Source organism: Oryzias latipes, chromosome 7 (assembly GCF_053564925.1).
Source record: "Oryzias latipes strain Hd-rR chromosome 7, Olatipes_Hd-rR_3.1".
In the NCBI taxonomy this organism is placed as follows: Eukaryota; Metazoa; Chordata; class Actinopteri; order Beloniformes; family Adrianichthyidae; genus Oryzias; species Oryzias latipes.
Genome location: NC_136243.1, coordinates 24,559,771 through 24,587,293, shown reverse-complemented (window position 1 = coordinate 24,587,293; position 27,523 = coordinate 24,559,771). Strand labels below are relative to the sequence as shown.

Below are 27,523 nucleotides of genomic sequence, written 5' to 3'. Positions count from 1 at the left end.
AATTCGAAAGCAAGAGCCGGGAGCCCACACTGCTCTCAAATCCAGTTTGACTTCTTAAAGACTTAAGGGCGACGGGTAACCGGCTGACCTGGCAACTTTGTACTGAAGAAAAAAGAGAGAGGGGTGGGGGGAGTTGGAGCGTCTCGTGCGGCAGAGCAGGTGTAGGACACAACCAGGTAAGTGGCGGCGGTCTCTCTTTTCTGTTTGTTTTTTAGGTACATTGAAACTTTTTTTTTTAATGTGTGTTAGTTGTGTCTTCTGTTATTAATTTTTTGGGGGCGTTTATTTCCTTCTTTTGTCAAACCGGTGTTTTAATGGTATTCAAAGTTCGGAGTTTGACACAAAAGGCGCTGATCTTGATCTTCCTCTTTCATTTTTGCTCTATGCTTTTGACTTAATCTAAACCTTTTGAACCGAGATCAGTTTATTAATACATACCATAAACAAGACGGATGTTTCTCTACGGTAGTTTCTCCCTCCTGATCCCTATCACTCACACCGGGATCTGCATGACCCACAGATTTTAATTTTGACAGTTGTGTTTGGAATGTGGTTACCCAGAAGTGACAGTTCCTGTCTTTACGCGGAACTGTCTTGAATCAGGCATGGAAGGCATCCGGTCTGGGACTAAATAAATGTGAAAGATCAAGATAAGGACTCTGGAGGATTGGTGATCAGGTGGGGACTTGAGAACTTTGCTTTGCTGTAAGGCAGGTTGACAGAACAGGAAATGGCCTTTTGTGCAATGGCAGGGAGAAGTTCTGTCATGCCTCAAGTAGCATATTTCATTTCCTCTTCCAAATGGCAGTTGATCATTAGTGCTGGTGTATTTGGTGCTTGTGTGAACAAACTGTCTGCGTGTCACTTATGGAATGGCTTGGTACATGTCTTCACTCATTTGTTGACACATTGGCCTTGGCAGACTGTGACCAGAACAGGTGAACTCAGGTGTGCAAAGAGGGGTGGGGTGTGTTTGTTCCCTCTCACCACCTCCCCTGTTCTTTCTACCTGTCTTGTGGGACTGTCTCCTAAAGCAACCGAGAGGGAGGAGGTGGAACAGGGTTGGCTAGATTACTCACCGCTATGACGCTGGTAGAGAAGCACCAACCGGTTTGAGTAATTATTTTTCTCACTTCTATCATATCGGTCTATGTTTTTCAGGAACAGCTAAGAGTATATACAAATGAGGAGTATTAGTATATTAAAAATAGCTTTTAAAACAATGCTTTTGTGTAGTGATCAGCTCAAACAGCAGGAAGTTGGTTGACCTCAAGAGTGTCTTTCTTTTTTAACAGCCACAAGAGCAGTAAGATCATCTGGGAAATGCGTGTGTTTTGGCGCCGTCGCATGTCCCCGCTGAAGCTGGTGATCTTTGGAGGGACCCTTTTCATGTTGGTGCTGGTGGTTCTCCAGAGAGATGTGGGCTCTGCTTCTGCTGGGGATCCCTGGTTGCAAGATCTGGCAAACAAAAGGGACAAAGTGATAGTCATGGTCAAAGAGGCTGTGAACAACATGGGTTTCCAGATTGGAGCTCCAGAGCCACCACCGGTACAACAGCAGCCCACAGAGGACACTAAATGCCCCACTGGCTTTTACACTCAGCGTGAGCTCAAACCCCACCTGGAGAGACCTCCTCAAGACCCCCAAAGCCCTGGGGCAGACGGGAGGGGATTTCATAAGGAGCACATGAGCCCGGAGGAGGAGAAGGAGAAAGAGGAGGGCTTGAAGCGGCATTGTTTCAACCAGTTTGCCAGTGACCGGATCTCGCTCAGCCGCAGTCTTGGGGAAGACACAAGGCCTCCGGAGTAAGTGCAGATTATCAGAGTTTGTGGTCGGGAATAATTACAGTTTTAGCAAAATTTATGTTAGCTTGCACAACCCACAGATTATTGAGACTTAAATATGACTGCTGTAAAGACTTGTGCTACTTGCATAAGTTTGCCTGACATGTTTCTCTTACTGCAATCATTGATGCATTTGACTCAAAGTATTTGCATGTTCATGAAACAAGCTGCTTGTCAGCGGGAGTTGCACTCTGACCTGTTTAAAAAGGTCTCTGTGAAAGCCTTGTTTTTGCAACAAATATGCTGTTGTGTTCAGCGGTGTACAACCTTGCTGGATGTTTGTTTGATCAGATAACCTTCTCACTCATCTTTTTGGTTTTGCTGCTCCCCCTCCCCTCATGCAGGTGTGTGGAGAGAAAGTTTCCTCGCTGCCCTGCTCTGCCCACCACCAGTGTCATCATAGTCTTTCACAATGAGGCTTGGTCCACACTCCTCAGGACGGTCTACAGCGTCCTTCACACATCTCCTGCTAGCCTCCTTAAAGAGATCATATTGGTTGATGATGCCAGTGTAGCAGGTACAACAATATCACATATATTAAATATTAGCTTCCTGTCACCTGTTGCTCAGCAGGAAGTTGACATTTTTTCCCAAGCTTGACTTTTTTTGTTGTGTAAAAATTAGACAGACTATGTAAAGTCGCACTCCATTTATCTTTTGATCTATGCAGTTTTTAGCTCAAATCAAAGAACCAGTGTCCTTTTCTAGGGTATTATTCCTGCAGAGCAGCAGCAGGAGTTCATTAGAAATTCTCCTTTCAGTTTGGGGTTGGGAAAGTTGGCACAGAGTGAGCCTGCCTTTACTTCCAGTCATCCATCTGTTTATACACTCTCCCGCTAGCTCCCCTCACAACCCCAAAATAACATTACCAGTGCAACAATAATGGTGAGCAATATCAGAGCTATCTAGCTGGACAGTTTTGAGCCAGATACCAGCTCAGATGAGGAGATCAAAGACCTACACATGTAGTTGTCTAGAAGTTAATGCATCAAAACGGAGCGGAGCGGAGCACAGAACTGGCGGCTTGTCGTTGTGGCTTCCACATCACTGCTGCAGGGTTTTTCAAATGGCATTTTTACATCTGCTCCTGATCCACCACGATTTGAACGAAGAAAAGCACAGACATGCAAATTAAACGTAATTGTCTTTATATATGTCCTCCATCATGAGAATAATGCCACAAAAACACGTTAAAACACCATTTTCATTGGAGTGGGTCTTTAAAAAACATCAGCGGCAGTAAAGGCAGTCGTGCAAAAGAGACGACCTTAAGCTGTTTCAACACATGACAGTAGGATGTCACGTGGTGAATACTCGAGTACTCTTTCAGAAACTATGAAGAAGTGCTCATCAACGACTTCCTGATGCCTGTATGGCACAATATTGATTCCTTCTTTCAGTGCTGTCTAAAGAACTAGAAATCTGCTGTGTTTAACACAAATTTAACCCTTGCCCTTGTCTGCAACCTCCTTTCTCACAGGCAGAGATGAGAGATTGTCTCTTCTTTAAAAGGAAAATCTTTAAAGGGACCGTATCAAGATTTGAACCGTGGAGATCACTAGAATACACTTTTTACCCGTTTTAAAAGATGCTCTCAACATGTTGCAGTAATTGGCTAACAGAACAACTGTCATCAATGCTGTTCTCTCTGTCTGTTGGTGGCTTCCAGTCAAATTTCAGTTTTTTAAAGATGTCCCTACTCCTCTGCTACCTCAGAAAAACCTTCAGAAAAATAAATCAAGTCATTAAACAATGTTAAACTATATTGAACAAAGAAAACAGAAAGAGATAGAAAAGGTGGCCTGGTTTACAAGTTTACACTTTGATTCTGTTTAGAATCTAACATGAATACTTCTTTTAATTAATTAAATTTCAATCCCAAACCAAGTGTTTCTCTATGAAAAACAAATTTCACATAACTAATGATTGAGAGGTAGCAAATGTGGAACTTTAGTTATAATAAGAACTAAAACTTAAAATACCCTTCTTCTTTTTTTTTTTCTTAAAGAAAATTGAATTGTAGATTTGATGATTTAATTCTACATTTTTGTGATTTTACAATTTAACAATGAATACAGTTTTGAAAACTCCGCCTTACAAACAGCTGTGTTGCCAAATCCCATGAAAGAATATTTATCTGTGGTGACGCAGCAAAAAGCTTGTTATCTGCTAGATGATTAAAACGTTTGGCTATCTGTTGAACGTGTGCTGCTGAGGTGGCAGCAAGACCAGTCAAACTCTACTTTGTGTTTTAAGTTCAAGTTGTTAAACTTTTGTACTAAATCCATTTAAGAATTGGGCAAATTTACATTACCTAATGACGACAGAGGACAAGCTGAGAAAATAAATGAATGGCTTAACAAAATTGCATTTTGTATAGGTTTTTCCAAATATCTCCCTTTGGTTTGCATTTTGTTTTTTGTTCTTTTATACACACACTTTGCACTTCTTAAACTGGAGGCAAAGAAGATTACTCAGTAAAAGTACTACTCGACAATAGATTGTGTTAGATCTTAGATGTCTAGATCTAGATTTTTTTAATAATGTCATTTTGGTATTTACAAAGCCAAAACACTTTCTTGTCTGTTAAACATTCTACAACCGCAGCTGTAAGCAGCATAGACATTTTTCTTTTTATAGCACAACTTCTCTGCAGCAGCTTTCTATTAGCAGTTTGCATCTTGTGGCTTGGAGTTTCACCTCAATTGAAACAAAAAAAAACTAGTTTCATCTGTCTGTGTTTCTACAAGCTGTCAGAGAGGAAGTGTGGGCCCACTTTATCAGCAGTGTGTCAGTTTCTTTCTTTCTTTTTCTGTTAGTGGTCTGACTGGTAACTTCTTCCTTAAGAATTTAGAATTAGTGATTTTTATTTTTAATGTTTTGATTTTTCTTATTTTGGATTCCTCTTGGAGAAACTGTTGTTTTCACAGATAGGTTTTGTCACACATCTCTTTCTCTATGTGCAGAGCACCTTAAGAGTCAACTAGAGGACTTTGTGAAACATCTAAAGATTGTTCGTGTGGTGAGGCAGCCGGAGAGGAAAGGTCTCATCACAGCCAGGCTGCTGGGTGCCAGCATTGCCACAGCTGAAGTTCTCACCTTTCTTGATGCACACTGTAAGTAAACCCCCACACATGACCTCAGCAGCAATACATACACCACAGCTGGGGCATATAAACCAGCTTTGTCTTCCTCAATAAGTCATATCACTGACAAGGTAAACATTTCAAGCAAAAATACTGCCAAGGGTAATAACTTCTGTTTGCCATTTCAAACTTACCAGCAATTCTAAATATATTTCAGGTAGTAAAGTTTAATGTTATCATGTCTGAAACTTTTTCCGTGTGAAAACAACAGCTTTAAAAACTCTAATTTGGCTGAGCTGTGTTGAAATGGTGTACTCAGTGATTATAGAGACACAATTCATCATAGGTTATCTGTTAACTTTATTATCATTGAAAGTCCCACTTAAAAAGCGTTCCCATTGGTCTTTTAGTCATAAGTATGGTATTTTTAAGCTAAATAAAAAAAACTTTCTTTTCATAGGACATAGTTTCTGTAGAGCGGAAGGAGTTCATTAGAAACTTTCCTCTGAGTTGTGGGTGGGACTGTTGGTGCGGTGTAAGCCTGCCCTCAATACCCATCATTTCTTTGTTTACATATTCTCCCGCTAGCTTACAGCCTCTGAAACCCCTAACCTAATATAACCAGCAAAAATAGTGAGAAAAATTGGAGCTATTTAGCCGTGAAGTTGTGAGCCAGATGCCAGCTCAGGAAAACACAGACATCCACGGATGTGTCAAGTGGATGCATTAGAATGAGGCGGAGCAGGGAGCTTGTGGCCTTCCAATTGCAGCTTATACATCACATCTCCAAGCTTTTTCACATGCCATTTTTCGTCTGTTCCTGATTCACAGCAATTTGAATTTGAATTTCAAAAAATTTGAATTTCAAAATGTTAAAGTTTAATTGCTTGAATTTTAAGCTTAATTATCTTCATACTTGTCCTACATCATCAAAAAATCCCAGGCCTGGGCTGGGTGGCGGATTTGGTCGCCCGGGGGGCGGTTGTCCCCTGCCTGCTGCCGTGTGGCGTTGGGGGTTCAGGCTGCCGCTGCTGCTGCGGCGGGGTCTGGGTGTGGGGGTGGCTGGGCGCTCCTCCTCCTTCTTTTCACATTCCACCATCCATTTTAAAAGAACATAAACACTCACCTGAGCACTGGTGTTAGCTCACCTTTGCGCTAATAGTTTGCATGATTGAATGAATGAAAGATTTCACAGTAGTTGGTTTAAAGGCATAGGTATGCGTGTGTGAACACTATCTGTTTTGTGTACATGTTGACATGTGGACATTTTTACAGCTAGCAGGTGTGTTGATAACATTTCAGTGTGTGTGTGGACGGGCCCCGCCCTTTTTGTACTACATTTGAACCTTACCGTAATGATAAACAACCAGTAAACTTGTCTGCTCTATGCTGCTTCATGGTCTTACCCCCCCCCCCCCTCTCACTATCACCCCCCCCTCTCTAACATCCCTCTCTTTTCTTCCCTTCTTTCCTTTTCCGTCCGCTCCCACGCCAAAGATTCTCAAACATGATTGAAATTAATAAAGTTTGGCCTCAATTACAAAAGGGGTTTATTCAGTCATGCCTTTGGTTTGTCTGAAGATGAATAACCCCTATTGTTAAAGTAAAATATGTCCAACACAAGAGGCCCTCAGCTCTCATCTGTCTGCCCAGCTGTTGGACAGGACAAGTTAAAAAAAAAAAAAGAAAAAATCCCAGAAGAACGTGTAAAAACACCATAAACACAATTTTTACTTGGAGTGGGTCTTTAATATGAACACATAAACCCATTATTGCCTCTGTCTTTTTGCTTATAGGTGAGTGTTTCCATGGTTGGCTAGAACCTCTCTTGGCTCGCATTGTTGAAGAACCAACTGCAGTGGTTAGCCCAGAAATCACCACTATTGACCTCAATAACTTTAATTTTAACAAACCTATTGCCACTAATCGCGCCTACAACCGCGGTAACTTCGACTGGAGCCTGACGTTTGGCTGGGAAGCCATCCCCGAAGAGGCAAGGAGGCTGCGCAAGGACGAAACCTACCCTGTAAAGTAAGAAGGATCATGTTGTTTTCACTTGGAACAAAGAATCATTCAACTACCTTAGGCTTTTGTGTCTTCCATAAATATTTCAGAACGCCTACTTTTGCTGGAGGACTCTTTTCAATCTCAAAGAAGTACTTTGAACATATTGGAACATATGATGACAAAATGGAGATTTGGGGTGGAGAAAATGTGGAAATGTCCTTTAGGGTAAGTCTTTTTATTTTCCTATAGCTTCACATGACACTGTAAATTTCTTTGAGATTTCATCTGAACGTTGTGTGTGCTTCACAGGTGTGGCAGTGTGGGGGTCAACTAGAGATCATCCCATGTTCAGTTGTGGGCCACGTCTTCCGCACAAAAAGCCCACATACCTTCCCCAAGGGCACTGAGGTCATCACTCGAAACCAGGTGCGCCTCGCTGAGGTCTGGATGGACGACTACAAGAAGATCTACTATCGCCGCAACAAGAACGCTGCAATTATGGCACAGGAGGTCCGTTTAGAGACGTGGAAGCAGAGCCATTCATCACATTCAAACATACCAACTACAAATCTCCTGCTGCAAGGATGACATGAAATGTCAAATGTTGGCACTAGTTTTTGGGTTTAAAAAAGAAAAACACTTTTTCTGGTTACAGAAAAAGTACGGAGACATTTCTGATCGTCTGAAGTTGAGGGAAGATCTTCATTGCAAGAACTTCTCCTGGTATCTAAACACAATCTACCCAGAAATCTTTGTTCCGGATTTAACCCCAGAGAAATTTGGAGCAGTAAGTCAAGTTTGGGCTCCAATAAGCCTGTTTGTGGTGTACAAAAAGGGCAATTTGTTTACTGTTTTTCCTGGTCTTTGTTTTCACCAGATTAAAAACCTAGGATCTGATACTTGCTTGGATGTTGGAGAGAACAACCAGGGAGGTAAACCTGTGATTATGTACATGTGTCACAACATGGGAGGCAACCAGGTACAGTAAACCAGAGTCTGAGTAATGAAGAATGTGAGTTGGAGTTCTGAGTTGTGACTGGAAAACCTTTTGTTGCAGTACTTTGAGTATTCGTCTCATAAGGAGCTGCGTCATAACATTGGAAAGCAGCTTTGCCTTCAAGCCTTTGACCATCCGGAGCAGGTGAGGATTGAGCTGTGCCAGCTGAAGGGGAAAGGTACCGATGTGGCACCTCAACAGCAGTGGATCTTTACAGAGGTGAGAAACATCTCGAGTCACGCTTTTTGACAATTGATAAAACCTTCTTTGTGCAGAACACTGTAGTTTTGTGTCAAAAAATTCCTAGATTTCATCTTAGACAAGGATACTGAGGGTACTGATGATCACTAACACGGCATTTATCTGTTCCTCAAACTATCACTTTACCTGGGCATATTAAGCTTTGATGCAGTTTAAACCAGTAAAAAAAGATTTCTCAAGCATCTACAGAAGTCTCTTAGAGACCCACTCCAAGAAAAATTGTGTTTTGGTGTTTTTAACATGTTTTCGTGGCATTTTTCTCATGACGGAGTACATATATAAAGAATTGCATTACTGAGTATTAATTTATTCAAATTGTGATGAATCAGGAGCAGATGAAAAAAAAAGCCACTGGAAAAAGCCTGTAGTTGTTATGTAAAATCTGCAATCAGCAGCCCACAAGCTCACTGTTCTGTTCCATTCCAATGAATCCACTTGCAGACAAGTAGATCCATGTCTGTCTGAGCTGGTATCTAGCTCCAAACCGCACGGTTGGATAGCTCCAATGTTGCTCGCCAATTTTAGTTGCACCAGTAATGTGAGGTTGAAGATGTGAGGGGCTGTAAGCTAGCAGGAGATTGTGTAAACAGATGGATGACAGCATTTTATACCAAACTTTTTGTCCAGCTTAAAAGCTTTGGACTTTTATTTTTTACTTTCAGACAAAGCCACCTTGCCAGCTAATAAGTTACTTTTGGCTTAGTGTGCCTCACAGACATTACTGACCCTTTCATCCCACTCCTCTCAACACACTGAACGAGAGTAATTCGCTTAGGTGTTGCATACATACAAGCATCTGTCTTTTATTCATTTAATCTTCTTGGTTCTGGAAAATGTTTTGTCTTTTTCTGTACAGGAAAATCTTCTGAAGAACCCAAGCAGTGGGAAATGTTTACAGCTGAAAGGAGGCAAAGTATACATGGACTCCTGTAATTCTGCAGATATGCACCAGCAATGGGCCTTCAGCTGACCTCCCAGTATAACAGTCAGGTGGCTTTTAGCACTTTGTACCCCTCTCATTGAAGCTGATTTGACACTGATCCAGAAGGAGATGCTACGGATCTTTGAGAACTTGGACATTTAGCGATGACCAACGAGAAAAGGAATTTTAGAAATAATCATATCTGGTGGAAAGCCCCTAAGTTGGGTTGGTTTTAATTGTTTTTAAATGTATTTATTGGAAAAAAACTTGAGAAGTTTGACCAAGGTGGGGAATTTTAACTACAAGTATGAATTTTGTATTTCTGGGTGGAAGCCAAGTGCAAATGTTGACATGCTTAGACCTTTACACAATTGTTCTCATGTTTCTGCCAATAATATTATTTTTAATTATTTTATTGTTGGGTGAGATAGTGAATGTTTATATGTGATGGGTATGAGTGAGAGATGTCTGTTTATTTTTAATAAAAATATTTCTTTGTTTACAAAAATGGTCTCTGATGCAGTAGTTCTTTTACATCACAGCTGATGTATAATGATAATTTCAGGTTAGAATTAAAACATTTTAAAATGTTAAGTCTGGAACGTTTTTGATACTTTATTATACGAATTCATATTGTATTGGAATCTGCAAGTTTTGGTGTCTTTGTTTTTAATAATGGGGTTTTGAAAATGTGAAATCTCTGACTGTTAGAAGCAAAATGTTGTCAGCCTGGAAAAGCTTCTATGACCTGTTTTGCAACCCAGTTCTGAAATAACAAGGAGACTTGTGGTTGGGAACTGTAAGACTCTCTTTCAGAGTTACCTGTTGTCATTTGCGCAATATTTGTCCAAGGAGTAGTTTATGATTAACACACATTCCTGACAGTTGTTTTCTGCTTCGACAAGCGCTGAAGTATAAAATATACAGGATGTGATCCATTGGCAAAACCGATTCCATGGCATGTGCAGAAATTGTTTCTGCTCTATCGGTCAGTGTGTAAACAAGCTATGAAGCGCCAAACTGTCTAGTTTAAAATGGGAAAAAAAAGTTATTTTTTCTTTGCAGCAATAGATGGCAGCACAGAGTGGCTGACTTTTTCCGCAAAGTAATGATGACTTTTTTTTTACCATTTAGTATTCTGCTGGCTCTGAGATTTCAGTCGTCCCTGTGAAGACAATCTGAGAACAGAAGATGTGTGCTGAGTCTCTGAGTTGTTCTGAGCTATTTCGACAAATCAGGAGGGAACTTTATGGGAATGAGCCCTCTGATCATTCCAACAATCACATTTTCATCATTCTTGGAGCGTCAGTGAGTATAACCTTTGAACTTTTGCTACAATAAAAAAGTGACTTTCTCCTAACGTTTTCATGAATTAAAATTTCCTGTTCCAATATGATGTCGAGGTTTTCTTCAACTCTTGAGTTTGTGCCTGAAGTGATATGAAGCCATTATGCTGTGGGGAAAATAAAACGTAGAGTGGAAAAAGCTAATATTGGGGAAAAACTGTCAGCACTTACTGTTAGCTCTGCCGAGTCCTGTTGATTCCCATTTTTTTACAGTCTACTAAAGACTACAACAACTAGTTGTTCAGTGTAATTTCTCCCCAAATCAGTCCATCTAAATCTTGCACAATGTCTCACTGTTCTGCAAGTAAGTGTATTCTTAAGTTACCCCAGAGTTCTAAAGTTGTTTATTTAAAGTTCAAGGACTCATGTTCCTTTGCAGTTGCACTGATGCAAAGGTTCTTGTTTATATTTTTATTATTTGTACAGGGAGATCTTGCTAAGAAGAAGATCTATCCAACTTTGTGGTGAGTTAAAACAGCCCCAGGCACATTAACCGACTATAATTTGAAGCTGTTGACTCGTGTTTTGTGGAGTTTGACCCCTGACTGATAAAGTTTTGCATTACTGCGTTGACTGACTGCATTGTTTAGGTGGTTATTTCGAGATGGTCTACTACCAGAAGACACTCGTGTTGTGGGTTTTGCCCGATCTAAGCTCACTGTGGAGGACATTAAAGCAGCCTGCCTACCTCACATGAAGGTAGCTCTTCAAAGGCTCCACAGTGGTTATTAGATTTCTATGTAATGCTTCTGTTTCCTGAGGAAAAGCTTGGCTTTGTCTCCTTTAGGTGACTGAGAAAGACAGTGCTGCTCTGTCAGATTTCTTCAGTAAAAACTCCTACCTGAGTGGCAGGTATGATGACGGCACCTCCTTTGACAAACTCAACAGCCTGCTGTCATCCCTGCCTGGTGGAGCAAATGCCAACAGACTTTTCTACCTGGCTCTCCCACCCACAGTTTACTGCCATGTCAGCACAAACATCCGGGACCACTGCACGAGCTCCAAGTTAGCTTCTGTTAAGTTCTCAAACATTAGGAAATGGGCTGCAAACTTTTTGACCCTTATAATTTAACATGAACTTTTTTATGGCAGAGGCTGGAACAGAATAATTGCGGAAAAGCCGTTTGGTCGGGACCTGCAGAGCTCCCGGGAGCTCTCCACCCACCTGTCCTCTCTGTTCACTGAGAATCAGATCTACCGCATTGATCACTACCTGGGGAAAGAGATGGTCCAGAATCTCATGGTGCTTAGGTATCATTCTCCCCTCATGTAGTTTCATCACTCAGTGAAGGCCTAAAATGCCTTTTTCATATTACTTTTTTGAAATTTCTCTTTATTCTTAAATACTGTCAGGTTTGGAAATCGGATTTTTGGACCCATTTGGAACAGGAGCAGCGTGTCCTGTGTTGTCATCAGCTTCAAGGAGCCTTTTGGCACCCAGGGCCGGGGAGGTTACTTTGATGACTTTGGCATCATTCGGTGAGGATTGTCCATACTGTGCATTCATTGTGGCACCGTCTCCCTGGATACCTGCCCTAAGTCTTCCCCTTTTCCTATTAATGCAGAGATGTCATGCAGAACCATCTGCTGCAGATGCTCTGTTTGGTTGCCATGGAGAAACCCGCCTCCACCAGTCCAGATGATGTGAGGGATGAGAAGGTAGCAAGACTGACTTTTGATGGTTTTCTTGTGGGATTATAAAGTCCCTAAAGTGTTTGTTTCTTTTTGTCTTCATTATTCTGCTCTTGAACTTTGTACAGGTGAAGGTGTTAAAGTGCATTGCTCCTGTTGCAATGTCCAATGTGGTGCTTGGCCAGTATGTTGGAGATCCTGATGGCGAAGGCAACTCAAAGCTGGGTTACCTTGATGATCCCACCGTACCAAAAACCTCCTGCACACCAACTTTTGCCACAGCAGTGCTCAATGTCCAGAATGAAAGATGGGATGGTGAGGCTATGCTGAAGTTGTATCCACACTTTATTTCATTCATTCGAGTTATATAATAAAGACATTTTTTTTCTTGCAATTTTCTCTTATCCCTTTCTGCATAAAAACCAGGGGTTCCATTTATTCTGCGCTGCGGTAAAGCTCTAAATGAGCAAAAAGCAGAGGTTCGTCTGCAATTCACAGACGTGCCTGGAGACATCTTCAATGGAAGATGTCAGAGGAACGAGTTAGTGGTACGGGTTCAACCCAATGAAGCCATATACCTGAAGATGATGACGAAAAGGCCTGGAGTGTTTTTCAGTCCAGAAGAAACTGAGCTGGATCTCACTTATAAGAGCAGATACAAGGTGCTCCAAGTTTTATTTTATACTTTACACCCAAAGTTTACCTTTAAATGTGTTACTCTGAATTGTTAGTGTTAACTTTTTTCTATTTCAAGTTTTTTTTAACATAAAAATTAGTTTGTTGGATTGCTCTTAATTTTTTAAAACATTTTTGTTTGTCAGTGTTGTCAGAAATGTAAAACAAAGTTGTTTACTGAACAAAATATATATATATATATTTTTTTATATATATAAAAAATTGGTTGATTGGTTATATATATACATATAACCAATCATGTCTCTTGTAGGATGTAAAACTCCCTGATGCCTATGAAAGACTAATCCTGGACGTCATTTGTGGAAATCAGATGCACTTTGTTCGAAGGTTTTTAGTTTGAAAATATCTATATTTCCCTTTTAATATTATAGATTGTATTTATTTTGAGAAATTTGGTTATATTTTTTTGAGTAGCCATGCATTTTCTGTGTCTGACCTTTCAATTCCAGTGATGAGTTACAGGAGGCCTGGAGGATCTTCACCCCACTCCTTCACCAAATAGAGAAAGAAAAGAGAAGCCCCATTCCTTACAAATATGGAAGGTAGATTCTACTTAAGAAAGGGCATGTTTTGTTTTTTGTGAATTTGATTCAATTTTTTCATTCATATATTTTTTTTTTTCATAGCCGTGGCCCAAATGAATCAGACAACCTTATGAGGAGAGTAGGATTCCAGTATGAGGGGACATACAAGTGGGTGCAGCCCCATGCAACCTGATGCTCATTCTCATACAATGTGTCATGGCCACTGAGAAGAAAATAAATGTTATAACATTCAAAGCTTCAACTTGTTTGTATTTTCACTGCATATACACAGAAGATTGCTGCCTCTCTTTAAACCCTATTCACAAAAATAAGGTAAGTGAAAGTAAAAGCAGTCTAATTTAAAGTTTTCCAACAAAGGTTTTATAAACAAATCTTGAGTCTGAATCCTTGTCAAAAGCATTCATATCTAACAAACATCTGCAAATGAGCACAGATGACAAGAATAAAATATATCCAAACTCCAGAGAGGTTTGTGTCCGAATGGAGACAACAGAAGAGAAAAAATCTATATTTAGATTTAAACATTGATCCAGTTGGAAAAAAAGCACTATAACACAAGGACTTGTTAGATTGGTAAGTAGGTCAGGGTTCATGTGACGACCAAATTATACATAAGAGGAGTAACATTTATTTCTTGATTCAGGTAAAAACAAAAAAATTCTGTGGGCATTTATAAGTTTAAGAGTAAACTTCAACTTTAATAGCGTTGCAATAACTATCAATGCAGTTTTCTTCATCATTTAAGACCTACTCCAATGAAAATCTTGTTTTTGCTGCTTTTTTCTCATAATGGAGGACATAAAGAAAATTAAGCCTAAAATTGCACTGTTGAGTACTTCTTTATTAAAATAGTTGTAATCAGGAGTAATTGTGTAATTGTGACGGGCAACAATTCCACTGCTCCACTCCATTACATTGCATCCTCTTGCAGAGAGATAGATCCAAGTACGTCTTTTTTTTCCTCGTCTGAGCTGGCATCTGGCTCAAAACTGTACAGCTGGATAGCTCCAATATTGCTCACCATTTTTGTTGCACCGATAATGTTAGGTTAGGGGTGTTAAGGACTGTAAGCTAGTGGTAGAGAGTGTAAACAGAAATCAGAGGCAAATTTTGAATGAACTCCAGCCACTCTGTGGATGCTATGTCCTGGAAAACAACACAGCGATTATGCTTAAAAATTGCATAAGCATAATTGAAAGACGCATGGGAACCCTTTTAAAATAGATCTAAAGATGATTGGAGTGGCACTTTAAGACATTGAATTCTTAACTGCTAGCTGCACTGGCTCACATTGGGTTTTGTCACTTAGTTTGCAACAGGTGTGCGCCTTAACTGGAGTCACACATACGCACAACTTTTTGCAAACAAATAAAATATTTAATGACGCTGCATAGATCTCACAACCGTGGGAAGAGCAGCAAACTAAACACAAGTTTGAAGAACTCACATTGCATCTCGTTCAGTAATGTGTTAGTAATTTTACAGCTCATTGGTGAAAGATCAGTGTTAGTTTGTTAAAATAGTCAGAGTTTTAGTTTTTTGAGGGGACAAAACTGTCTAATTGAATTTGCTTTTCTTGACTGGACAACAGACTTTTAAGACTATATTAGAGCAAAGAAAAGAACTGTGATATCTTAAGGCACACTCATACATAATCACACGTGACTAAGAATAAATAGATTTTTTTTCAATAAAAGTGTAAAAACAAAATGAAGACACAGACAATACCCAAATTTTAGAAACACTTTGGCAAAAGCTGACTGGAAAAACAGCTGTTCTCTTGTTTTTCTCTTTTCTAAAACTTAAGGCAGACTTGTTTCTAGCATGTATGTGATATTGCACATGTCCCTCTCCTGGCTGCAGTGGTGAATGGCAGCTTTGTCCTCGATGCCCCGGGCATACAGTCTCACCAACTGGCCATGAATCCTGACAAAGAAACACATTTAAGTTTACATTTGTAAAAAAGTCTAATGTGTCAACTGTTTTGCAACCTTAAATCAATAAAATATTTAAAGATCACAAAAATGTAAGTTTTGTTTGAAGCAAGCAAAAAAATGATTGCAAAATATGATGCAAAACAGGATGAAGGTATGACTATAACAAAAGCAAAGAAATTGTTTTAATACAAGAATTTTAAGCAATGTCATCTAATAATATTTCTTTGTAGATTGGATGTTTTGAAGTTAAAGAAATTAAAAAAAATTAAAATTTGAATTTATCAAAAGCTAAAATGAAGTTCTTCTCCAAAGTAATACAGAAAAACTGGAATAGAAAAACCAGCTAAAGGGTTTTATCGGGTTGGTAAATTCCTCATGCTCACATGTTTCTGTGCTATATAATTAGTTGGTTGGCACACCTTTTCACAAAATGGGAAACACAAAAACAACAGAGAAGCTTCAACGTTTGACACACGTAATGTTAGAATCGCTTTGTTTCCCATAAAGAAATTGAAACTTAAAAAGTTACAACTGTCATAACTTTTTTACACTCTTTGAGGATTAAAATCTAATCATTTTATGCTTGTGAAATGAATACCGTAAGTTAACAAGATAATGCCTTTCTTAACTTTGTTTTCAGCATTTGAAATAATACATAACTTAAGGTAAATTTAAAAAGTTTCTATTAATTTATCTGATTTGGGGTTATGGGCACATATTGGTGGGTCAAAATACTGAGAATTTTCCAAATGTTTTCCTTGCAAACTTAAGCAAAAGGGGATTGGAAGCAGTCTGTTCTGTTGTCTCTTACTTGCAGGAGATGTTAGTAAAAGGCAGGATCTCTCCATCACAGTTCCAAACTGACACAGCAGGAGGTTTCTTGCAGCACAGGCAACATGTGAAGGGGATCACTGTTTTCTTCTCACTTGTCGTCACTCTTCCTGTGGCTTTCTCTGCCAAGTGCTGCTGAGATCCGTTTCTGCTTCCACTCCTCACCTGTCCTCCAGCTTCTATGTCCATCTCATCACTCGGCTCTCTGATTTCTTCGTGTCCTTCCTCTTTTATATCCCCTGCCAGACTGAAACGAACCGCTTTCACACGATGGACCTCCACAAATGGCAGGTCAAACTGGAAAAAATATGAAAAACATGGATTGCAGTTAAAGCACACTTATTTCAACCCCATTTATGCCTTATTTTCTCATTAAAATCCCCTACCTGGTCATCTGTGCTTGTGTGCCTGTAGAGAAACCTGAGGAAGCTCAGAGGGTTAGTGTCCCACACCAGAACGAGGTCTCCTGTTCCGTCTGCCAGGTGTGCGGACGGAGACAGGCCCATGGGGCTTCTGGTACATGAGCTGGACATACAGGTGAGAGACACACACTTGAACCTGCCCTGCACAGTCACCCACTCACCTGAAAGCACAAACGGAGTAAGTTTATGATAAAACATCTGAAAAAAGAATGACCGTGCAGTTGTATCATTCAGCTCATTTCCCATTTTTTATTTCTTTGCAAAAACACTTAATAAATCAACAAAGGAAAATTAGAAATAGTAGTAATTGTTGCTTAGCTATTAAATCTCTCAGTAATTATATATGAAGCAGTAATGTAATATTATTTGTTATTATAATGGTATTTGTAATAGTAACAGTAGCTTTAATATAGGATTTAACAGAATAGAAGATTGTTTAGATTTGTACACGCTCCTGTCAAATTTGATTGCATATTGGATAGTTTTAGCCATATATCAATTATTAGAGTTTTACATTATAATAAACAGGACAGCTGATATAAGTCTGTTGTGTTACCTTCTAAGTCATTATGGAAATGTCCAGAGTAGGAGCTGTAAAGGGAGCCTGAGTCAGAGGAATTAGGAAAAAGTCTCTCTGTGCTTCTGGAGCAGACGGTGCACCTAAACAAACACACAGACTTGTATTTAGTTTACATTCTATGTAGTTGCTGGCCAAACACAAAAGCTTTTCTAATCATTTTCTGACATAATAATACAGACACTCCATTGACACTCAACAGACACTCCTTGGCATGGAGCAACCCCGTCCCCACTTCCCATCATTCCTTTGTTTACAGTCTTTCCAGCTAGTTTACAGCCCCTCACACCCCTAACCTAAGATTACCGGTGCAACAAAATGGTGAGTAATGTTGGAGCTGTCCAGTTTTAAGGCAGATACCAGCTAAGACGAGGAAATACGAAGACATACATGAATCTAGTTGTCTACCAATGCATGAGAATGGAGCAGAGCAGGGAGCTCGTGGCCCACTGGTTGTAGCTTCACACCTACAAGATTTTTTCCAACAGTATTTTTGCATCTGCTCCTGATTTATCAGGACTTAAGTAGAGAAAAACTCAGAAATGCAATTTTAAGCGGAATTTTCTTTATACATGTTCCCCATTGTGAGAAAAATGCCCCCAGAATATTTTAAAAACAGCAAAAACACCATTTTCATCTGAGTGGGTCATTAAGAAGCACCTGACTCACCTTTAATCTGGTTTCTGCTCATGGTTCTTGCGTTTTCTAAGATGCTTAGACCTATTGCACTACCTTGAAATATCATGAGAAGGACCACATGAACACTTTCACTTCTAATTAAAGTGGTTTCTGGTTACAGAAAGTCATCCTCATTCTCAGATGACATCCGTTAGGACGCTTACTGAGAGCGAAACTAGTGTCCATTAACCAAAAAATGCAACAGACTTTTATTATGCATGAGCCTTCCCTTTTTCTAGATGCTTAAGTTTAAGGCGTTCATTCCTTTTTCACTGAGACAGTATTTGTTTAATTAAGATTAAATTAACATGGAGGATACAGGAAATAATTAGAGTTACTAACCCAATTACAGGACAGACAGTGGGTGTTTTGGAAATAACTCCACAAAAATAGAGAAGTAAAGTTAATTTTAAAGTTCCTGTTTGACAACTAAAGATTTGCTGAAACAGCATTTTTCCTTTCTATCTCACTTTTTAATCAAGTGCATTATTCCTGTCTTTATTTGAATGTGTTTTACCCAGACAGGCAGCGTGTGTTGTCTCTTGGGCTGGACAGTAGCGGGTCTGCTGGTAAATATTGAACTGTGCCGGTGTAACTTCTGTTGCTCAAGTACACCATTGACCCTAATATAGAAGGAAAGCTTGTTGGTTTAAAAAAAAACATTTCAAAAATTTGTTTTCTGTACAGATCCCTGTTCCAGACCAGAATAGTCGTATCTGAGCGGTCCCATCCAGCGGTGTTTCTCACTCTCAACCAGTACATCCCCGTAGAAGCCATAGCCGAGGAGAGACACTGAGTAGCGCACTAAAGCAAACCCGTGATGGACTGAACACACATCCAAAGGTTGAGAGTCACCTGCAAGGTATTATGGGAAGTTCGATTAACTATTTCAAACAAAAAGAAAAAAAGGTGTCATGAAATCCTCCAAATCCATACTCACCGATGATGATGTGTAAAGCTGAGGTAACGGGGTCGATCACTCCCACTGTGGCGTAACACACGCAGTCTGTGGATCCTACAATAGGAGCATGAGAATGTGTGTGCCAGATCTCTAAATCAAACACCACCAGCTTATAAATACTTAACATCATTGACCTGCCGGGATGATACCAATGTGAAGCGGGCAAGGCTGCAAAGTGACACCAGGATCATTCTCACAAGTGCCGGCCTCTTGCTGAGTCCGCCCGATCACGCCATGAAGTATTTCACTGAACATGCCGTCGCCTCCCACACACACCACACTGTTCAAATCAAGCACCAGGCCTTTTGTTTATGAGAGCGCCTCTTCTGATGTTTTCTTTTTAATCCAGAGTGCTTCAAGTACCTACCCATCAAATCCCATCAGGTCTTTCTTCAGGAGGTGGTCTCTGGCTTGATTTGCCCGCTCAGTCACTAACAACACAAGGAAGACACAGAAAAGCTGGTTTCTAACCATGCAATTTGTAGTTTTACCATTTTTCTATCAGGAGTTTGTTTGAGAATACTTCAGTGTTACCTATTACATGAGAGCTGATACCAGCCAGCTCAAACAGAGGAGCCACGAGGGAATGAAAGATCTGCCTTGCCATCTTCTTTCCTCCAAAAGGGTTGATGAACACCAAGAGTCTATGTGGACGTAGAGGAGCTGGAAGGTGCATTTATATTTAAAATGAGTTGTACCTTTTTTTGCACAAAAACAGCTTAAAGTCCCACTTCAATAATCTTTTGATCTATTTTAAGGTGGTCTTTCAATTATGATTATGCCAATTCTGTAGCCGAAATCCAAAAGAACCGTGTCATATTCTAGGACATAGTTTCTGCAGAGCAGCAGGACTTCATTTGAAAGGTGAGGGTGAAACTGTTGGTGCAGACTAAGCCTGGCCTGACTTCTCATCATCCCTTTGTTTAAACTCTCTCCTGCTAGCTCACAGCTCCTCTCACCCCCAACCTAACATGACCATTGGAACAAAAATGGCGAGCAGTATCGGAGCTATACAGCCGTACAGTTTTGAGCCAAATGTCTACTCGGATGAGGATAACAAAGGCGAACATGAATCGAGTCGTAAACAAGTGGAAGCATCAGAATTGAGTGGAGCAAGGAGCTTGTGGCCTGCCGTTGTAGCTTCTACATCATAAATGCAATCTTTTTCAAATGTTTTATTTTCCCTGTCTACTCCTGATTCACAACGATTTCAGTAAAGAAATACTCAAATGCAATATTAAGCTTAATTTTCTTTATATATGTCCTCCATCATGAGAAAAATGCCAAATGCCACAAGAAGATGTTAAAAACACCAAAAACATCATTTTCATTGGAGTGGGTCTTTAAAGTGCTCGATGGTCAAATTCACTTCTTTTACAGAAGTTCCAATCTAGTGTGTCCAATCACTCAAACATACTGTGTGTTTGGACCGCTGTCCTGAGATTTTTGATCCACTGGTCCCTGAGGACTCGACTGGGGCAGCTGAACTGGGTCCGGCCCAATCTCCATAGCAACCCACAGGATCCAGTAAAGCTGCTGCGCTTCACATAGAAAACTGGAACATAAAAGAGAAAGTAGTCATGCTGTAAATACAGAATATAAGTCATTGTGCATGCTTTTTACCGTTATTATTTGCCTATTTACTTACTCTACTCTACTACGTTACTATTTGCCTACTGTTACTATTCGCCTCTCTTAAAAAGCTCTCACCGGTAAAATCTTTGTCTGTATCCTCAACAGTCTTGTGGGGCAGGACTTCCACTTTGCCCTCCTCTACCCCAACCAGCTCGGCCACAGGTACTGAAACTTCAAGGACAGTTGAAACATTAGGTGGTGTCCAAACTTTCTGCAAAGAGGACCAGATTTGGTGAATATTTGTGAGGGCCAATCATTCAGCTTACATTCTTTTAACCCTTAGAACACGAAATGCATACGAAAATGTTATTACAATGCCACCCTTTAATTTCTTTAGGTAGAACAGAAAAACAGCTAAATATTTTTTTACCAAAATGACTGTAAGTTTCATATTTAAAGGCCATGTGAAATTCTTTCCCATAGCATGTCTTGTCCTTTAGTGCCTCTAAAATTAAAATGGTCTTACTCATTGTATTACGACAATGAAGCATTCTATTCTATTCTATTTTATTCTACTCTATTCTATTCTATTCTATTCTATTCTATTCATTAGTCTAGATTTGACTATTCATATCAAATCTCCACTGGTCCTGGAAGCGGCGGCCCTCACTGTCAACTTTTTGACAATTTAGAAATGAGCAAGAAAGAGTCGAAAAATGATAGTAGTGTTGCCACAGGTTTAAAAATGGCTTATAATCTAATTTAGCCAATCACAATAAAGAAATGGTACACAGTGTTTTTAGAAGGTGCTAGGGGGTGCAAATTATTGATTTTATGAAAGGAGCCTGTAGTGGGAACTTTAACTTTTCATTCACTGGCGGACTTCGGACATGCCTGCTTTAGAGTATGAAATTTCAACATGTTTAAAACTCCTGAAAGAAAGACAAAACTTTCAAAAAATATATTTATTTGTTTTTTTTTTATCAAGGATTATTGGATAGTTCAACTGAGTGGCATCAGTAAAACGTCAGCTATTTCATTATTTTATCTGTAAGAATGCCAGATATGTTAAGTATTGTAACGACCCAGCTTGCACGTCGCTCATTGGGGGGGGGGGGGGGGGCGAGCTGTCAATCAACTGGCTGCATTAGAGGACTGTCCCTGTCCCACATACAGCACGACTCTGAACAGTCTCAGTGAGAATGAGGCTGACAGAGAGAAGCTGGATGAGCAACCTCCTTTGCGGTATCTTCCATATTTTTTCTTACGTACACACACAACATAGAACATCGCACATGAGTGATCACCCTCTCCCCTTTCCACACCTAATGCAACAAAAAGAAACAAACATAACAGGAAGAATTAACTAAGGGCGGAACAACAAAACAGCCAAATGAAAAGAAACGTGGGCAAAAAGAAACACCCATGCCCAGCTCTATTTTGACCTGGGGACTGCATCCCACAATCCCCTGCTGCCAGCAGACCCAACATGCAGGTGACCGCCACCACAGTATGAATAATGTAGATGTAACACAGATTGTTGAAAGGATAACCTTCCCATAGAAAACTGATGGAAATGACAAGTGTAGACTAGTACAAATGGAGTAAAAGTGCGTTTGTGTTTGGTGTAAAGACAAACCCTCAAACCAGCAGCCTGTGTTGTGTTTTGCAGCCTGTGTTGTTGCCAGTAAACCTTTGTCTTCTGTTAGAACTTCTTGTTAAACTCGTTCTGCGCGTTTTCCGAACGCGGTTGTTTTCAATAAATAAATAAATAAATAGCAAAAGCTCCTTTTGCTGTCAAACAGAATAATATCATGATTGCGCCTCAAGTCACCTGAAGTGAAGGTTGAGACAAAACGTCAGGCGTGTGTTATTCCAGCAGGCGCGCGCGCTCACCTGTTTTCTTGTCCCGACTCCTCTTATCCACTTCGCTCCACTTGAAGTGCCAGCCGGTGAGGACAGCAGCGCATCTCCTGTTGTCCACCCAGAGGCTGGACTCCAGCCTCAAGTCAGTCTCCATCTGCACGAACGCCTTCATGAAAGCACTGAAACGGCTTTTCTATCATCACATGACTGTCATCTTTGATGTAGCCACAGGTGGTTGATTCAAACAGTTAAATAAAAAAAACTGCTAAACTCCTTTCCTTTTCCAGGTAAACATGTCTAAATTTCTCTAAAAAAGATGTATATTATTATTTAAAAAAAGGCTCGGGTAAAAGTGCTGTTGACACCACCAAAGCCAGGGTGTTGTTCTAAAAATACCTGTCCTCTCCACTCCCTCTGTGTGACACCTGCTTGATTTGCATAGGACACACCTGATTGGATGGAAGATTACCTGGGAGATTTTCCCAGTTGATTTAGGATCTTCAACCTATTTTTACTGCATGGAAAAAAACAGAAGGAGTCGCTCTTTTTAACTCACTGTTGATGCTTCTTATCACAAGCACACAGAGGAGGAACTTGTTTTGAAACAAGAAGCTGTTCTTTGTGAGGCATTACTGCACATCAATATATATATATATATATATATATATATATATATATATATATATATATATATATATATATATATATATATATATATATATATATATATACGTGTGTGTGTGTGTGTGTGTTCATTTGTGTGTATATATATATATACATATATCCAACCAGATCAGTCTGTCTGAGGTGAAATGTTAATCAAATCGAATCTAAAGACATTAAGGCAGTTACAAAATCAGCCTATTATCATCTCAAAAATATCTCAAGGATTAAAGATCTGATGTCTAAGCAGGACCTGGAGTAACTAGTGCATGCTTTCATCTTTAGTCGACTTGATTACTGTAACAGTGTGTTTACAGGACTACCAAAAAAATCCATCAGGAAACTGCAGCTTATTCAGAACTCTGCCGCCCGGGTCCTTACAAGGACCAAGAAAGTGGACCACATTAGTCCAGTTCTGAGGTCTTTGCACTGGCTACCTGTCTGTCAGAGGATAGACTTTGAAGTTCTGTTACTGGTTTATAAAGCTTTGAATGGTTTAGCACCAAAATACATGGCTGACCTCCTGACCCAGTATGTACCAGCAGGACCTCTCCGCTCTTCTGGATCCGGTCTTTTATCAGTCCCTAGAGCCAGAACTAAGCATGGAGAAGCTGCATTCACTTTCTATGCTCCACAGATCTGGAATAGACTTCCAGAAAACATCAGATCTGCTGAAACGCTTGGTGTCTTTAAATCCGGGTTAAAAACGTACCTGTTCTCAGCTGCATTTAATTAATATGTATTCAAAAGTTTATGTCCGCACTGTTTATCTATGCTTGTTTTAAATTCAAATCTTGTTTACTATCTTTTAATTTTATTTTAATGATCACATTTTTACTATTTGTTTTTAATTGTTCTTTTAATTTTTTATGTAAAGCACTTTGAATTGTCTCTGTACAGGAAATGTGCTATATAAATAAACTTGCCTTGCCTTGCCCAAACCATAATAAAATTGTTTCAAAATGAAATGCATCAAAATATTGGAAAATACCATTTGGATTGAGACACATTAACCTTATTTTTTACAATTACACAAAGTCCAAGTGTAGCAGACAACACACAAATAAGAAATGTTTGACCTGTCTATGTTACTATGTAGTTAATGTCACATTATTATTTACAATGGTTTATGTGGCTAATGAAGGCAAAGGATTGACTTCCAAGTCATTTTATGTGTTTATAGGCTTGTTTACCACCAACAGATATTGGGTTCTGTAACTGTTTGGAGATTGTGCTGAAACAAAAGCAGGGATAAAAAGAAAAGAAAAAAAATAAAATATATATATATATTATTTATTCATTTATTTATTTTTTCAAACTGAACAAAGTGTGAAGTGCCAACGTTAATTGCTGTGGGTTTCAAAATAAAAGTCAAAAAGCGGCAGAAATCAGAAAGTCAATTGTTCTGACTTTTATTTTGAAGTTTTAGAACAACCTAACCGGAAATCCTAGCTGTCAGTGCCGCATGCGCATTCGTTCCCTTTTCAACGCCAGTTCTCATGTCAGCTAGCGAAACAAGTTCCTTAAATCCCTGGCATATTTATTATGAATATTAAGCTCCATTTCGCATAACACTTTTTTTCAGTTTTTACGCTAAATTAGAATCCAGTTGACAACATGAACATAAGAAATGCAAGAGTAAGTATTCTGAAAATATCCCCGTCGGTCAGTCACGCTGTTTAGCTAAATTAGCTAAGCTAGCCATGATGCACTGCTACCCTCATTGATACTTTTTGCTGTTGCGTGAATGGCATCTTAATACATTTTATTCCCCTATTCTAGCCGGAAGACCTCATGAACATGCAGCACTGTAACCTGCTGTGTCTCCCGGAAAACTATCAGATGAAATACTACTTCTATCACGGCTTGTCATGGCCTCAGGTGAATATAAATGGATGCTTGCTTCCATTTCTTCTTCTCTTCTTCACCGTTTCTTCCTCGCTAAAACGGTCAACTGTTTCCGTTGTTACAGCTGTCATACATCGCAGAGGATGAAAATGGGAAAATTGTTGGTTATGTGCTAGCAAAGATGTGAGTAGTGATTTGAAACAACTTGACCGTTGAGACTGTGAGGAATAAAACATTTATGTTAATGTTTTTGTAGGGAGGAGGACCCAGATGATGTGCCTCATGGACACATTACATCACTGGTAATATCAACCAACAGAAATTATATGACATGATGTTGTCAATGAGACACTTCACCCCTTGTTCTCTTGTTTTTTCAGGCTGTAAAGCGATCCCATAGACGCCTTGGTTTAGCCCAAAAACTGATGGATCAGGCCAGCCGAGCAATGATAGAAAACTTTAATGCCAAATATGTCTCCCTTCATGTTCGTAAAAGGTAAACAAATTGTAATGGCTGCTGTCAAACTACTCGTTTCCTTATTGTTTTGATGATCAGCGAACAGATTTTTCTCTATGTTTGCTGTTTGGGTACAAATTTGCCCATTTTCGTGTTCTCTACTTACTATTTAAATGATTTTCTTTTCACTTTAGCAATCGAGCAGCTCTACACCTGTACTCCAACACCCTAAAGTTCCAGTAAGTTAATTTATGTGCCACGAACGATTTCAAATATTGTTTTGGTTTTTAAGATATATTTTAACTGTTGTAGTAATATGGCTGAAACTTGAACTGTCTCTGAAATATAAAGTGTACCTGGCATGTTTTGTGTTATTGTAATTGGCTGTAATTTAGGAGAGCGCCTCCTTTGTCACCTGCTGAGATATGAGGAACTGGGTTGCAGGTTTGTTAAACTGATGCTTTACTGAGAGTCTAAAAAATGCAGGGACATTTGATGAGCTATTATTTGTATTTATTTTTCTTCTAGCTAAACTTATTTAAAGTAAACATTTATTAATTCATGTTGGCAGCATGTATACAACTCTTTCCATAGCCTTTATTAGCCACGTAAACCATTGTAAATAATAATGTGACATTAACTATGCAGTAACATCTTTCAGGGAGTGCAATCAAGCCAAGGCACATCAGCCTTCTTTAGTTCCTGAGTTGATTTTTCATGTAGAAAACCTAATGAGTTTGCAGTCTCAGAAAACAGCCTCCTTACTTTAAAGGCTAATTTAAAAAAAAAAAACATTCAAAAGCACACCGTTCTTTCTGTATTATGTAGAAAAATGAATAGAAATCCAACGAGAGGATTTTCTAGCATATGTTTTTGTAAACCTTAACTTTACACTTATACATATATTCTGAATGTCTTATATGCAACATTAATGTGTTCTGTGCATTTTATCCTCAAGTAAAACAGCTAACATGAACTTTAAGGAATTCCCTCATTTGCTGTAAATGAACTTTGTGCCATCTGCAAACACTTAATGTAACCCGAAGTGGCATTAACTTTGTGTGTTTCACTGGAGAAGATTGAATGCTGTTACCAAAAACCTTATTGGTCTGTTGTTATCAGGAACAAGGTCCTTCCTTCTTACGACTTTAACTTCTGCTTTGGTTCTTTGAAGCTTAGAGAGTTTGTAAAGAGAAACATTCCATCCAGAAACACTTTAGTTGAATCTTCTTTTGGTGCAACATTTGTGTAAATTACTATTACAAGTAGAAGTACAATGATTTATTGTAGCAACAATTCGATTCATATCATAATTTGTGGTTTCTGAAACGATTCATAGTCGACATTATTAGTGGTTTGATCCTTTTTTGCTGCCATCACATGTGACGTCACTTGCTCATTTTATAGTTGAAAAAAAAAATCTCTATCCAGTATAAAGTCTCAATCCAAATAGTTATTTTTTATCTCTATTTAATTGATTTTTTTCTTTCATTTCGACATAATTTTATAATAGTAGAGGTGCCATTAACGGCTTGTCTCAGACAGATTGAATATAAATCAATTCATCGATTCAGTTAAATAATCATTACACTCTTGTTACTAATGCAAGCATTCAGATTGTGCACTCCTGAGGATGGCTTGCATTCAGATGTACTCTACTATCACAGTTAAACCTGTTTGTTTTACATCATTTTCTAAATTTCCATAGAATGCACCCAAGAATCAATGTAAGCACATAATTACAATATATTTATATTCTTGACTGTGTGTTTTTGCAGGATTAGTGAAGTAGAGCCTAAGTACTATGCTGATGGAGAGGATGCTTATGCCATGAAGAGGGACCTTGCCCACATGGCCGATGAGGTAAATCTATTTTCTCCGGCTCCACGTTTTTCTATTTTCCTTTTACTTTGGTGCAATTTGTAGTTGTTTTTATTTTGTTGGGGACACACTATCTTTAGATTTTAATTTGGATTTTGCCTTGTGTGACTTGCAGTTGAGGAAGCCTGGAATTCGCGTGTCCGGTCAAGATGCACCATCTGGCCACGACCAGGAGAGAGAGAGCGAGAGGGACAGCGGAGGAGAAAGCAAAGAACAGAGTGAAGTCAGCGAGGCAACAGAGAGCACAGATGTTAAAGATTCCTCTTCTGATTCGCAATGACGCTGCAGAAGACATTTTTAAAAGCATCCCCCACTTCCTGTTTTTAGCTCTTTTTGGCTGCATTTTTTGGCTTTGCCAGCTGGCTATGTGTGCTTCAAGACACCAAAACCATTACACCAATCTTTTCTTTCTTTCTACTTTCCTTTGCTGTGATAAAGGAGACTTGGATAGCAAATGGTGTCTTTTGAAATTAAACTAAAATGAAATACTT

General features: G+C 39.3%; 4 protein-coding genes across 8 annotated transcripts; 3 read left to right on the top strand and 1 right to left on the bottom strand.

The window, feature by feature from the left end:
* Positions 1-9,625, top strand: galnt6 (UDP-N-acetyl-alpha-D-galactosamine:polypeptide N-acetylgalactosaminyltransferase 6 (GalNAc-T6)). Of its 4 annotated transcripts, none has more exons than XM_004070428.5 (11): positions 1-176; positions 1,296-1,805; positions 2,189-2,361; positions 4,811-4,960; positions 6,727-6,961; positions 7,045-7,162; positions 7,247-7,447; positions 7,593-7,724; positions 7,815-7,916; positions 7,995-8,153; positions 9,052-9,625. In XM_004070428.5, the coding sequence occupies exons 2-11, from the start codon at positions 1,324-1,326 to the stop codon at positions 9,163-9,165; spliced, it is 1,866 nt and encodes a 621-aa protein (XP_004070476.1). In that variant the 5' UTR covers positions 1-176; positions 1,296-1,323; the 3' UTR covers positions 9,166-9,625. The 4 variants fall into 4 exon arrangements, with proteins under 4 accessions (XP_004070476.1, XP_078806784.1, XP_020560289.1 ...); XM_078950658.1 differs by lacking the exon at positions 1-176 and adding an exon at positions 584-678; XM_020704630.3 differs by lacking the exon at positions 1-176 and adding an exon at positions 986-1,116.
* Positions 9,626-9,994: 369 nt separating this feature from the next.
* Positions 9,995-13,570, top strand: LOC100049251 (glucose-6-phosphate 1-dehydrogenase). Of its 2 annotated transcripts, XM_020704631.3 has the most exons (13): positions 9,995-10,105; positions 10,252-10,425; positions 10,890-10,927; positions 11,054-11,162; positions 11,251-11,468; positions 11,556-11,714; positions 11,817-11,942; positions 12,029-12,122; positions 12,224-12,410; positions 12,522-12,757; positions 13,042-13,118; positions 13,241-13,333; positions 13,418-13,570. In XM_020704631.3, exons 2-13 carry the CDS (start codon positions 10,309-10,311, stop codon positions 13,506-13,508), a joined length of 1,545 nt encoding a protein of 514 aa, XP_020560290.2. In that variant the 5' UTR covers positions 9,995-10,105; positions 10,252-10,308; the 3' UTR covers positions 13,509-13,570. The 2 variants fall into 2 exon arrangements, with proteins under 2 accessions (XP_020560290.2, XP_004070477.2); XM_004070429.5 differs by having other exon boundaries at positions 10,063-10,425.
* Positions 13,571-14,691: 1,121 nt separating this feature from the next.
* zgc:158263 (ceramide kinase family protein) lies at positions 14,692-22,588 on the bottom strand. The gene is made up of 13 exons (XM_004070430.5): positions 22,214-22,588; positions 20,453-20,548; positions 20,160-20,297; positions 19,277-19,405; positions 19,110-19,173; positions 18,877-19,022; positions 18,722-18,796; positions 18,484-18,636; positions 18,299-18,404; positions 17,083-17,186; positions 16,491-16,687; positions 16,085-16,401; positions 14,692-15,262 (listed from the first exon to the last, which is right to left on the bottom strand). Exons 1-13 carry the CDS (start codon positions 22,353-22,355, stop codon positions 15,139-15,141), a joined length of 1,791 nt encoding a protein of 596 aa, XP_004070478.1. The 5' UTR covers positions 22,356-22,588; the 3' UTR covers positions 14,692-15,138.
* Positions 22,589-24,291: 1,703 nt separating this feature from the next.
* naa10 (N-alpha-acetyltransferase 10, NatA catalytic subuni) lies at positions 24,292-27,523 on the top strand. The gene is made up of 8 exons (XM_004070431.5): positions 24,292-24,484; positions 24,629-24,727; positions 24,819-24,877; positions 24,951-24,996; positions 25,075-25,190; positions 25,346-25,390; positions 26,930-27,014; positions 27,148-27,523. The coding sequence occupies exons 1-8, from the start codon at positions 24,464-24,466 to the stop codon at positions 27,310-27,312; spliced, it is 636 nt and encodes a 211-aa protein (XP_004070479.1). The 5' UTR covers positions 24,292-24,463; the 3' UTR covers positions 27,313-27,523.